Source organism: Nanorana parkeri, unplaced genomic scaffold, assembly GCF_000935625.1.
Source record: "Nanorana parkeri isolate BGI_ZX_2015 unplaced genomic scaffold, ASM93562v1 scaffold225, whole genome shotgun sequence".
In the NCBI taxonomy this organism is placed as follows: domain Eukaryota; kingdom Metazoa; phylum Chordata; class Amphibia; order Anura; family Dicroglossidae; genus Nanorana; species Nanorana parkeri.
Window position 1 is genome coordinate 1,477,243 of NW_017306493.1, and position 12,132 is coordinate 1,489,374.

The window sequence follows — 12,132 nt, forward strand, 5'->3', positions numbered from 1 at the left end:
GTACTTGGTATCTGTGCAACCCTACTTTAAAGCATATTTTTTCAGGTTTTCTTCAAGGCTGGATTGTTGGGTCAACTAGAAGAGATGCGAGATGAAAGACTTTCTAGAATTATCACCCGTATCCAGGCTCAGTCTAGAGGTGCTCTCTCCAGAATAGAATTTAAGAAGATTGTGGAGCGCAGGTAAGTAATCAATTCACATAAGTTTGTGCTTATGTAATGCATGCTTTATATATCAACTGCACAAGTCATGTTTTTTGTGCACTACTCTACCCCATGAGATGGCCAAAAGAGAATTATGAATAGCATTATTGCTTGCTATGGTGCTCTGTATCATAAGGTTTTACTACAGAAATAAGGAATCACTAAATTTTAAACAAAAAAAATCTGAATTTGTTCTTTAATGTTTGCCAGAGATGCTCTCTTGGTGATCCAGTGGAACATTCGGGCATTCATGGGAGTCAAAAACTGGCCATGGATGAAGCTTTATTTCAAGATCAAACCCCTGCTTAAGAGTGCAGAGACAGAAAAAGAAATGCAGACCATGAAAGAAGAGTTCCAGAAACTCAAAGAAGCTCTGGAGAAGTCAGAGGCACGTCGCAAAGATCTTGAAGAAAAGATGGTCTCTTTACTGCAGGAAAAGAATGATCTTCAGCTTCAAGTGCAAGCTGTGAGTACGCAGTTTAGCTTCTTGCTATATCAAAGCAGGTGAATTTCCTAAAACAAGGGCATTTATAGGTGTGAATTTGTTCAACACATGAAATATTATAAATTGAAGGTTAATAACGCAATAAAAAAGGTTGTCACAAAAAAACTTCTTAAATAGTCATCAGAGTTTGAACTTCAGGAAGGAATGCATTTACTCTATATATAGTTCATAACACTATATAGTTTTTTATTTTTAAATATCTCAGGAACAAGACAACCTAGCAGATGCTGATGAGAGGTGTGAACAATTGATTAAAAACAAAATCCAATTAGAAGCAAAACTGAAGGAGCAAACAGAACGGCTGGAAGATGAAGAGGAGATGAATGCAGAGTTGACGGCTAAAAAGCGGAAACTAGAAGATGAATGTTCTGAGCTTAAGAAGGATATTGATGATTTGGAGCTAACACTAGCCAAAGTGGAAAAGGAGAAGCATGCCACAGAGAATAAGGTGAAATTATTTTCATGATCTTGGCAGGTTGCTTTCAAACCCTTAGCATGTTTCTTATGTATAGATTGTTATTTTTAAAGGTCAAGAATCTGACTGAGGAGATGGCTGGCTTGGATGAGATTATTGTAAAATTAACAAAAGAGAAAAAGGCTCTTCAGGAGGCTCACCAGCAAGCACTGGATGACCTCCAGGCTGAAGAAGACAAAGTCAACACGTTGACTAAAGCCAAAGCAAAACTAGAGCAACAGGTTGACGATGTAAGTGACACATGCAGAATTACCTTAAGGAACAGATTTCTCAGGAAGGTTTTCTAAAACCTGTTGTGACCCATACAGCTGGAAGGATCGTTAGAGCAGGAGAAGAAAATACGAATGGACCTGGAAAGGGTAAAAAGGAAACTAGAAGGAGATGTAAAACTGAGTCAAGAAAGTCTGATGGATCTTGAAAATGACAAGCAGCAGCTGGAGGAAAAACTGAAGAAGTAAGTAATAAAAAATGTTGTCAAATATTAAACATAAACTGTAATATTCACTATATAGTATTTGAACAAAGATCCATTTTACGATTACAGTGGTTCACATTTACTATAATTGCACTCTTGTGCTCTGAATAGGACTTACAAGTTTTTTTATTGAACTTATTACAGAAAGGATTTTGAAGTCAGCCAACTTAATACAAGAATTGAGGATGAACAGAATGTATGTATTCAGCTTCAGAAGAAGATGAAAGAGCTTCAGGTATGTCTAAGGGTGATTCTGATATTAGAATCTGATTGGGAGAAGGAATTTGACAAGCAAAGCTTTTTTTTCTTTGTTGTAACACTATTTGGTTTTAGTATGGCCATATTTTGTAATACTAAGCCCCTCTGTGATGCATCTGATCAGCAACATGTTGAGTTAAAATATTTAATATTTAAAATCGTTTTATTAAGGCCCGTATTGAAGAGCTGGAAGAGGAACTGGAAGCTGAACGAACAGCAAGAGCCAAAGTAGAAAAACTTCGCTGTGATCTGTCAAGAGAGCTGGAGGAGATCAGCGAGCGTTTAGAAGAAGCTGGAGGAGCTACTTCTGTGCAAATGGAGCTCAACAAAAAGAGGGAGGCTGAATTCCTTAAACTCCGGAGGGATCTGGAAGAGTCCACTCTGCATTCAGAGGCCACTGCTGCTTCTTTACGGAAAAAGCACGCTGATTCTGTGGCAGAGCTCAGTGAGCAGATAGACAACCTACAGAGAGTCAAGCAGAAATTGGAAAAGGAGAAGAGTGAATTTAAACTGGAGCTGGATGATGTAACATCCAACATGGAGCAGATGGTGAAAGCCAAGGTGATAATTCTATTTGGAAGCACTCCTATGTGGCTCAATCATAGAACTCCCAATTCAAGCTGTCACTTTACCCCACAATGCACAATGTTCAGCAATGGCACACGTACATGTTCGCTCAAAGTCAAATAAGTCTTCATATGAAGATACAGTCACTGGTTTGAACATTGGTGGGATGATCTCACTGTTTTTAGTCTACGGTGCAGGGGTCTGTAAAGGAACCCTTTCATGAGAGAGTATGGAGGCTGCCATTGCTAACTTCTCTTTCTGAAAAATGTTAGTTACCTGGCTGGCATTCTAATCCTCTGGCTTTATTAATTTAAGTCATTAAACAAGTTTTCAAATAAATACTTTTTCTGCCTTTCCTGATCTGCATGCTTGAGGAGCATAGGTTATGGCTAAATTGTCCTGAAAAAGGGTGTGGCTTATTCTCCTTCTTTCCAGCATGTCTTTAGCAGGTATTCCTTTGTTGATAGAGTAATGCCAGAGGATGCTATAACATTGTTTCGTTATTAAAATGTTCACTAAAGCAGATGCAGTCAGCTCAAAAATAAAAAGAGCTCAAAAGAATGGCTTTGCAGCTATTATACATGTACATTATACATGGTTTTCTCTTTGCAGCTCTACATTTCTTTTTTATGTATTAAAATTAAATTTTCCTTGGCAGGCCAACTTAGAGAAGTTATGCCGTAGTTTAGAGGATCAAGCAAATGAGCATCGAACTAAATCTGAGGAGAACCAGAGAACTGTTAACGAGCTGTCCTCCCTACGTGCCAAACTGCAAACTGAAAATGGTATTATCTTTGTTCTTTTTCTGTTAACACTAATAATCCTTAACAATTTATCATTTCAGGGCTAATTAGGACATTATTAGTATTATATTATTAGTATTATTATTAAATAAATATTATAGTGAATATTATTAATATTAATTAAACAAACACAGTGATAGCATTACACACCCCCTTTACAGCTAGTAAGACAATAGTATGGAGGAGAAGATACCATTTAGTGTTATGTTTATTGAAGCAACCCTTTGCCCAGTATACAAAGGTAAATTCTGACCCATTTTATACAGCATGCACATTTGGATGCCTGTATTCTAGGTTGCTTCTCTTCTAGAATGCACTCTATTGTACAAATAGTAACCAGCCATTATGTTCAGCTTCTCTGCCCTCCCCACTTTCTCCTCCTGTATCTCACTATATGGTATCTTATTTAACCAATAGTAGGGAGCAGGAAGTGAGAGTGGGTGAGCAGAACCAAGAAACTGGAAGCTGGTTTTATAACAGAGCACCCTGGTATTTGGGGGTTCCAATTTCTGGAAGAATAGCAATCTAGTATGTAGGCATCTTTTGAAGCTGGCTATACAATTTTAGTCAGGGTTTTGCTATTTTTATCTTGCCACCGTTTTGAAAGATCAGTTCCAATCAAATAAAAAAATGTATATATTTCTGAGACTCTAGTAGTGAGTATAATAGTTCTTTAAAATCAATGTAATATCTTTATTACAGGCGAGCTTTCCCGTAGGCTGGATGAAAAGGAGTCACTGGTGTCTCAGATGACACGTGGCAAGCAGACTTACACCCAGCACCTGGAAGATCTAAAAAGACAACTGGAAGAGGAGACAAAGGTACCTGTGATGTATATTAATTATTTACGTTTCACTATGTTGTTGACTCTTCATAGTTTAACCCATTCTCCCATTAGGCCAAAAATGCTCTAGCACATGCCCTGCAGTCTGCCCGTCATGATAGTGATCTTCTGAGAGAACAATTTGAAGAAGAACAAGAGGCTAAAGCAGAGCTTCAAAGAATTCTATCTAAAGCCAACTCAGAGGTAGCTCAGTGGAGAACCAAGTATGAGACAGATGCCATCCAGAGGACTGAGGAATTGGAGGAAGCCAAGTAAGATTGCAAGGAATAATTACTGCCTATGGAAGTACTAAAATTTGTTTAATGGAATTGATATGCCAGAAGAACTATCTGAGTTACATATAAACTCTTGCTTTATAATTTATGATAGAATGTCTGTCATTTTTCAGGAAGAAACTGGCACAGAGATTGCAGGAAGCAGAAGAAGCTGTAGAAGCTGTAAATGCCAAATGTTCCTCTCTGGAGAAGACTAAGCACCGTCTGCAAAATGAAATTGAGGATCTAATGGTTGACCTGGAGAGGTCAAATGCTGCAGCTGCTGCACTGGACAAGAAGCAAAGAAATTTTGATAAGGTAAGAATAGAAGGAATACTTTAGAACATTCTCTGTAATATCCACATAGCCTGGATATAGACACATAGACTTACCATAAATTGTGTACTCAGATTCTAGCTGAGTGGAAGCAGAAATTTGAGGAATCCCAGACAGAGCTGGAGTCATCCCAGAAAGAAGCTCGGTCCTTAAGCACTGAACTATTCAAGCTGAAGAATGCCTATGAAGAATCTTTGGATCATTTGGAGACATTCAAAAGAGAGAATAAAAATCTTCAGGGTGAGAAAAATATAAAAAATACATATATCAGAATTCAAATAGCAGAAATTAAGCTTCTGGTATATTAGACAGCACACAGAAAGAAATCCATTGTAGATGTTTCATTTTAAAAGCACATTCCTAGCATCATACATTGTGCTGAACATTTTGGCTAGTAAAGCTCTAATTTGGAATGTTTATTTCTTATATGAACTTAGAGGAGATCTCAGACCTCACAGAGCAGCTGGGAGAGAGTGGAAAGAGTATCCATGAGCTTGAAAAGATACGGAAACAATTGGATCAAGAGAAGATGGAAATACAGTCTGCACTGGAGGAAGCTGAGGTGAGCTAATTGAACACTCTGCACTAAATGGCTGCAGACATTAGAGAATGTTAGGCTTTACAGTTGGATCAGGGAATGTTTGTATTTCTGTAGGCCCCTCCTTGGCCAGTGTTCCCTACCTGCATCTTCTTCGGGTAAAATCAGTTGGCCAGTATAGATTTTTTCAGCTGATCGCTTTAATTTCCTTTATCACAGCCAGTGCCTGCAATGCTCCTCTTTCCTTTTTCTTCAGTTTTACATGTCACTATATGATGGTGACAGTATGTAATCATTATTAGTTTCTGCTTAAATCTCCTTGTTTACTCTTAAGATTGTTTAAAGATTACAATTGATACAAAACATTCAGCTCTTTAATCATAAGCCTGATTTTAATCCAGATTCAGTAGATATATTTCCATAGTATCTCAAATACTTTCTAATGTCTCTGTAGCACTCTATTGTATGATTAGCCATTGTCTCTTAAAAACTTTCACAGGCCACTCTTGAACATGAGGAAGGTAAAATTCTCCATGCCCAGTTGGAGCTGCATCAAATCAAGGCCGACTCTGAGCGCAAGTTGGCCGAAAAAGATGAAGAGATGGAGCAGGCCAAAAGAAACTATCAAAGAATGGTGGACACACTGCAGACATCCCTAGAGGCTGAGACCAGGAGTCGTAATGAGGCCTTGAGAATCAAGAAGAAGATGGAAGGAGATTTAAATGAGATGGAGATTCAGCTAAGCCAGGCTAATCGTCAGGCAGCTGAAGCTCAAAAACAAGTGAAGATTCTCCAAAGCTACCTGAAGGTAAAAATAATGCCTATAGTTTTATTAGACGGATACCTACACCCTTCGCCTATTTAAGACTGAACAAGTATGAAAATGTCATATTGATTATATATATTTGTAGCACACCCCCTAATGAGCCACAGAGAAAAGGTGGGTCATACATTATAGCCATGTCTTGGAGATCCAGGTTCTGACTGCCCATTAGCACTTACCACCCTCCATGGTGACCGATAAAAGCGAAGTCCAGACTGTAGATATGATGCTGAAGAACTTTATTGATGAGCTTCAGGGAGAGAGAGGTTGAGGGGCAGGATCATCCAGGCTGGTGTAGACTCCTTTAAAGAGTAACTGCTGCCATCACAGAGTAGGAACTTTAATCCAGACATGGCAATCTGGGTGTAGAGCACCTGGCCGAGCAGTACTTGAATCAGAAGTCATTGGTCATTTTCATGCTTGGTATCAGTAGTACCCACTGGGCCATCAGACTTACGCCACAGGGCAAGCGCATGGCTAGTCCCCACACTTTAGGCCTAGCTAAATCAGACAATCCATAGGCCGGGCCCGGGGGAGGAAGAGAGAGCTCACATGGTCCACCCCAGGTATTTATCTCCTCTACCAGCATTAATCTCCTAGTGATTGGCTAGGGAGACATACATACTCATAGCAATCTCTCAATGGTTGCTCTGCTCTGTGGCCAGGATACACCCAGCAGCAGACAGATGCAAACGATGACAGACTGATTAGGGAAAACCAGATTAGCATAGACTACAAATCAGCACAGCAGGCATCAGACTGATTCCAATCTGACAATACTAACTTTACTTTATATTTATTTGTGGTTATACACCTAATTATCAAGAAACAATAATCAGCAGCAAAAATATGAAAATGTGTTCTAAAATAACTTAAAATACTATGACAGCAATTATTTCTACACAATACTCTTCTGGAGTGCCCCAGGTTACCTAAAACCTGGGGTGCACTGATATGTACATACTCACTTGGAGTAGGAAAGCTGACGGCTGACAGGTTTTTTTTTTTGCCTTAACATCTGTAATTAAATATGAGAGGTGGGCTTAGTAACCAATAACAATACCATCAATACATATGAGAGCACAGTAGGTTTTGTGTGCCATGGGGTGCTCTAGAGGACATTGAAAAGTACATACAAGCATCAGAAGTTACTTGCTTTAAATTCCTATTGCGCTTTATAAACTATTGTATGGAAAGCAAAGTTTTAAATGAATACTTTTTGAAAGTGTTATTGTACCACAGTTTTAGCTATGTAAGGATAACATTTTTGTGTTTGTAATGTCACAGGACACTCAAATCCAATTGGATGATGCGTTAAGAGCCAGCGAGGACTTGAAGGAGAACATTGCAATTGTAGAGAGGAGAAACACGTTACTCCAGGCAGAGCTGGAGGAACTACGGTCTCTGGTGGAGCAGACTGAGAGGGCTCGGAAGCTTTCAGAACAGGAACTCATAGAGACCAGTGAGAGAGTACAGCTCCTCCACTCACAGGTTAGGTGACTACAATGCATTAACTGCAGTTGCTTAAAGCAAAGGACAGTTCTTAGAATAGAATGCCCTATAACTTTCCCTTTGTTCCATATTTAGATGCACAGTTGTTTCTATAAAAGGATTGTTCTTTCGTCTTCTGTCTTCCTAACAATAGTTTGACCAATGGCTCCTCTGATATTTAGAAAATGTGGCTTCTCATTTCATTCCTGCTATGTGACTCTGAAGTATCTTATTATGTCTTTAATGTTTGAAACAGAACACCAGCCTGATCAATCAGAAGAAGAAGATGGAGTCAGACTTGTCTCAGCTGCAAACAGAAATGGAGGAAGCAGTTCAGGAATGCCGTAATGCAGAAGAGAAGGCCAAAAAAGCTATAACAGATGTGTGTACTGTGGAACAATGTAGTTGATTGCATACGAGTGCGTGTGTGCGCGTGTGCATGAAAACACCCTTGTAGAATTAAATACTTAAGACTACTGTAAAATGATATAGGTGTCATGGTCATGCTTTAACATATACCGTACTTTCTTTTACTTGCATATTATATTACGCTTATTACAGGCTGCCATGATGGCAGAAGAGTTGAAGAAAGAGCAGGACACAAGTGCCCACCTGGAGAGGATGAAGAAGAACATGGAGCAAACAATCAAAGATCTCCAGCAACGTCTGGACGAGGCTGAGCAGATTGCCCTGAAAGGTGGTAAGAAGCAGCTGCAGAAGCTCGAGGCTCGAGTTCGGGAACTGGACAATGAGCTGGAGGCTGAGCAGAAACGCAATGCTGAGTCTGTGAAGGGCATGAGGAAGTATGAGAGGAGAATAAAAGAACTCACCTACCAGGTGAATTATACATGTGAATTAAGTACAGCATGATTATGTTCCAACAAAACAAATAATGGACACAATAATATTGCTTCAGTCAACACTGAAAATTAATAATTTATGTGCAAATGGGAACTCAGCCTACCTGCCAAAGTTTCTGATTTTCATTCAGACATTGCTGTGTTACGTACCAGTCTACTCCACTGCTTAATGTACTCTTGATGGCAGTGATTTGGACGTCCCATCTGTTCAGCCATGTAAAATGCAGGCTGGATATTCCTAATCCCTCCCACTATAAGATCCTTGATATCTGGGAAATGGATAAACAGTAAAACAGCTCGGAATCATTTGAAGCTCAATTGAAACCTTGTTTTTCTTTATTATGGCATGTGCGTGCTTACAACTGTTAAAGTTGCCCTGTGTCAACAGCACACAGGTGAGCCGGACTGCTGTTCTCATACAGCACAGAAGTCCAACACTCTTCCTGCACATTGCTCTAATCAACAACACTTACTATCACTGAATGATTCCTAGATAGCATTGCAGTTCACTAGTTGATTTCACAGAAGTGAGTCTGTGTTCTGCTTGTTAGCCATATATCTACCTAGTGTAGGGGGTGCCAGAGGGTTCAGTGATAAGAAGATGTATCTTCACCCATCGTTCATCTGCCCATCTATAGTCAACATTGGGCACACAACTTACTTTGTCCATTGTGAATCTGGTACTGGTTATAGTACCATTTTAACTAATTTTTTTTTTTTATTACAACAGTGAGAGTACTTGTGCTTCTTCTTGTCACTCCTATATCATTCACCACTATTCTCTATCACATTCTCTTTCATCTGCAGACTGAAGAGGACAGAAAGAACTTGGCTCGTCTTCAGGACCTGGTTGATAAGTTGCAGCTCAAAGTGAAGACATATAAAAGACAGGCAGAGGAGTCTGTAAGTATCATGGCTTAGTTAGCTTTGCTTTCACATATAACGATAAACAAATAAGTGCATGAAATCCCCAAAAATAAGGATATTTATTCAAAATATACTATTTATTGTGTTCAGAAAGTGTTGCACCACATGAGAACTAGGTGATACAATATTCTATATTTATTGTTCAATACGGTAATATTACCTGCTTTATGACCTGGGATATTTTAGAACTTTGGGCCACATGTATGAAATGCTTCTTGACTACAGTTTTCTGAATTTCCCTCCTTGGAAATAAACCAGCTTCTCCCTTTCCTGCTGCTGAGGCAGGTTAGAACTCACAGGATTTTAACACAGGCATTTCTTACATCATACATGAGTCCTTTTGTGACTAGAGCAGTTCTGTTACATATTTCTTTGCTGTAGGATTCTTTGTTTTATTGCAGATAAGCCATTTAAACTGAAATATTTTTGTTAAGTGTTCCTGCCTTAAAAATGCTACATTCACCTCTGAAACCTTGATTACAACCTGTTTGTTCTGTTTAATCTGTAGGAGGAGCAAGCCAACACAAGCCTTTCAAAGTTCCGTAAAGTTCAGCATGAGCTGGATGAGGCCGAGGAGCGAGCTGACATTGCAGAGTCTCAAGTGAACAAACTAAGGGCCAAGAGCAGAGATGTCAGCACCAAGGTTAGTGCTCCCTAGGGACAAGGGTGCTGGGACTAATAATGGGCAGGAGAGAGGGGGTAGATTCATGCAAGAAAATTGCATCAGAAGACAACAAAAGCTTTATTACAAAACATAGGAAATGTCTGTGTTGTATATTGTTAACAATTAAGTAAAGCTACCTTTATTAGTTCTGTAATGCAGTCATGCTGCCTTAACTAATAATGGTGGGCTCCTTTTTTGAATTTGTTCCGGTGCTATTTTTTGCAGCCATGGTTAAAACACCCTGTGCTATTAGCATGCTCAACACAGCTGCTGCTCAACACAGAGCACATTGGTGCGCATCTCAAGCATTCCAACTCCACCCTGCCCAGTGCTCCATTCAACAGCATCCCTCAACCCTAAGCATCACTGTTGATTGGAGCACAGGGAAGTGAGTGTGTCGGACCACTGTATTCTATGTTGGGCAGCAGTCTGGCTTTCTAGCGCACTACTAACACTAACAGTAAAAAAAGAGCCCAAAATCATTACGGTGACTGCATTAAAGTAATAATGTAAGAAGCTTTAAATATATCAAGACAGTGGATATTTAGAGGAAACATTGATAAGTAAGCACACTTATCTTTCCTTTCTTTCTTTACAGAAATCTTTGAATGAGTAAAATCAATGCACTGATCCACTTCTACGTCATACAGAGTCCAAGGCCCTGTATTCTGTAACTTACAGTATCCATTTGTAGAATAAAGAATTTAACCTGCCTTCCGATGTACTTATTTATTGATATTCACAATGATACCTGTCGGCTCACGTTCTATGAATATTGTTCCTCCTTGGGAAAAAAGATCAGCAAGGAAGATGTAAACACATTGGTGTTCTTAGGTCTGTGCATATTGACGAAGAATAATGGAATCTCTTGATGTGCAGCAGTCTTGGAAAGAGGATCAGGCTGCAAAAGCATCAGAACAAATGTATTTCTTTGTTGTGTTACAACCTTTGATCTCTTCTTCTTTCAGAATTTTTTTTACAAGTTTCTCTTACGGAGTACAATATCAAATCGGAAAATCTCAAATTTTGCTTCAGACGTCAAGGGCTGAGTTCCCTTCTCGCTCCCTCTTGCTTCCTGCAAAGGGCTGTGGGGGGCCAGAAGAACCCCAGGGGTTTGTGTGGCTTTTCAGCTCTTGTTTGCATATATAACAGCAAATAATAGGATACAATGATGCCGGGTTTTTACGACAGTGTGCAAATACATAATGCGATTTTGACTTACTAAAATCACAGCATCATTTGTCCTTTTGGACTCTAGACACTAGGGGGCACTTAACCACGCAGACATGATCCAACAGCTTTTAGGCATCTCTACTGGCTCATGCATTTTGGTGACTGTATTTAGGTTTAAGCTAACCAAACTCCTAAGCTGCGGGGCTGAACGAGAGAAATTACTCAATTCCCCCATCCACGCTAAACAACATGGATGGAGGAATCTCTGATCACTATTCACCCTGAGTGAATATCTGCAATAACCTCATAGAAATTAAATAGTCTTGGCTGACCCTGGGCACTTATAGTATATAATATCTGTAACAGTTCCAGTTGCAGATCTGTGCCCAACAGTAAATGCAGTACAAAGATTCTCATGTGGCAGTGCAATTATATGTATGTTTCTGGCAGATACGTATGTGAAGCACTTCCCATTTTGTTATTTTTTTAAATAAATTTACCACTCCATTTTTGTATTTTTATTTAACTAATGTAAATGACTAGTCATATGTTTCTTTGGCCTTCTGTTTTTATGCTTCTTTTATGCAGCTGTTCTTTTCAATTTAATTCCACTCACTCCAGGGTAATGTGATTTAATGCAATTTCTTTTCATGTGGATCTATGGGATTAATTCCATGTGACCAGTGCAATTACTTTAATTAGCATCACAATGTGACCGTGACCAAACATCACATTGCAGGGCAAGCTGACCCCTCGACATAACCTTTTTCACCCAACATATTGCACTGTGTTCTCTTGTCTTTTTAAATTGGTTTTCCAGGCTAAATTTAAAACCTCCAGTCTAAATCAAAATCTTTCTATATTTCCTAACGGGGCTAATTAGATCTTTAAATATAACCAATTAAAATGCCTCAGTCTTTGAGTGGGAATGGCTGC

General features: G+C 39.2%; 1 protein-coding gene across 1 annotated transcript in view; it reads left to right on the plus strand.

Annotated features, from left to right (window-relative positions):
* The window catches only part of MYH7 (myosin heavy chain 7), a 34,136-nt gene extending 23,497 nt beyond the window's left edge, over positions 1-10,639 (plus strand). The window contains exons 20-39 of the mRNA XM_018556106.1: positions 46-182; positions 414-669; positions 914-1,156; positions 1,237-1,413; positions 1,492-1,637; positions 1,803-1,893; positions 2,088-2,477; positions 3,142-3,268; positions 3,989-4,107; positions 4,185-4,381; positions 4,519-4,702; positions 4,795-4,960; positions 5,158-5,282; positions 5,758-6,066; positions 7,369-7,572; positions 7,829-7,954; positions 8,134-8,409; positions 9,240-9,335; positions 9,868-10,002; positions 10,622-10,639. Coding sequence (XP_018411608.1) covers positions 46-182; positions 414-669; positions 914-1,156; positions 1,237-1,413; positions 1,492-1,637; positions 1,803-1,893; positions 2,088-2,477; positions 3,142-3,268; positions 3,989-4,107; positions 4,185-4,381; positions 4,519-4,702; positions 4,795-4,960; positions 5,158-5,282; positions 5,758-6,066; positions 7,369-7,572; positions 7,829-7,954; positions 8,134-8,409; positions 9,240-9,335; positions 9,868-10,002; positions 10,622-10,639 — 3,522 coding nt within the window. The remainder of the gene's footprint in view (positions 1-45; positions 183-413; positions 670-913; positions 1,157-1,236; positions 1,414-1,491; positions 1,638-1,802; positions 1,894-2,087; positions 2,478-3,141; positions 3,269-3,988; positions 4,108-4,184; positions 4,382-4,518; positions 4,703-4,794; positions 4,961-5,157; positions 5,283-5,757; positions 6,067-7,368; positions 7,573-7,828; positions 7,955-8,133; positions 8,410-9,239; positions 9,336-9,867; positions 10,003-10,621) is intronic.
* The last annotated feature ends 1,493 nt before the right edge of the window (positions 10,640-12,132 follow it).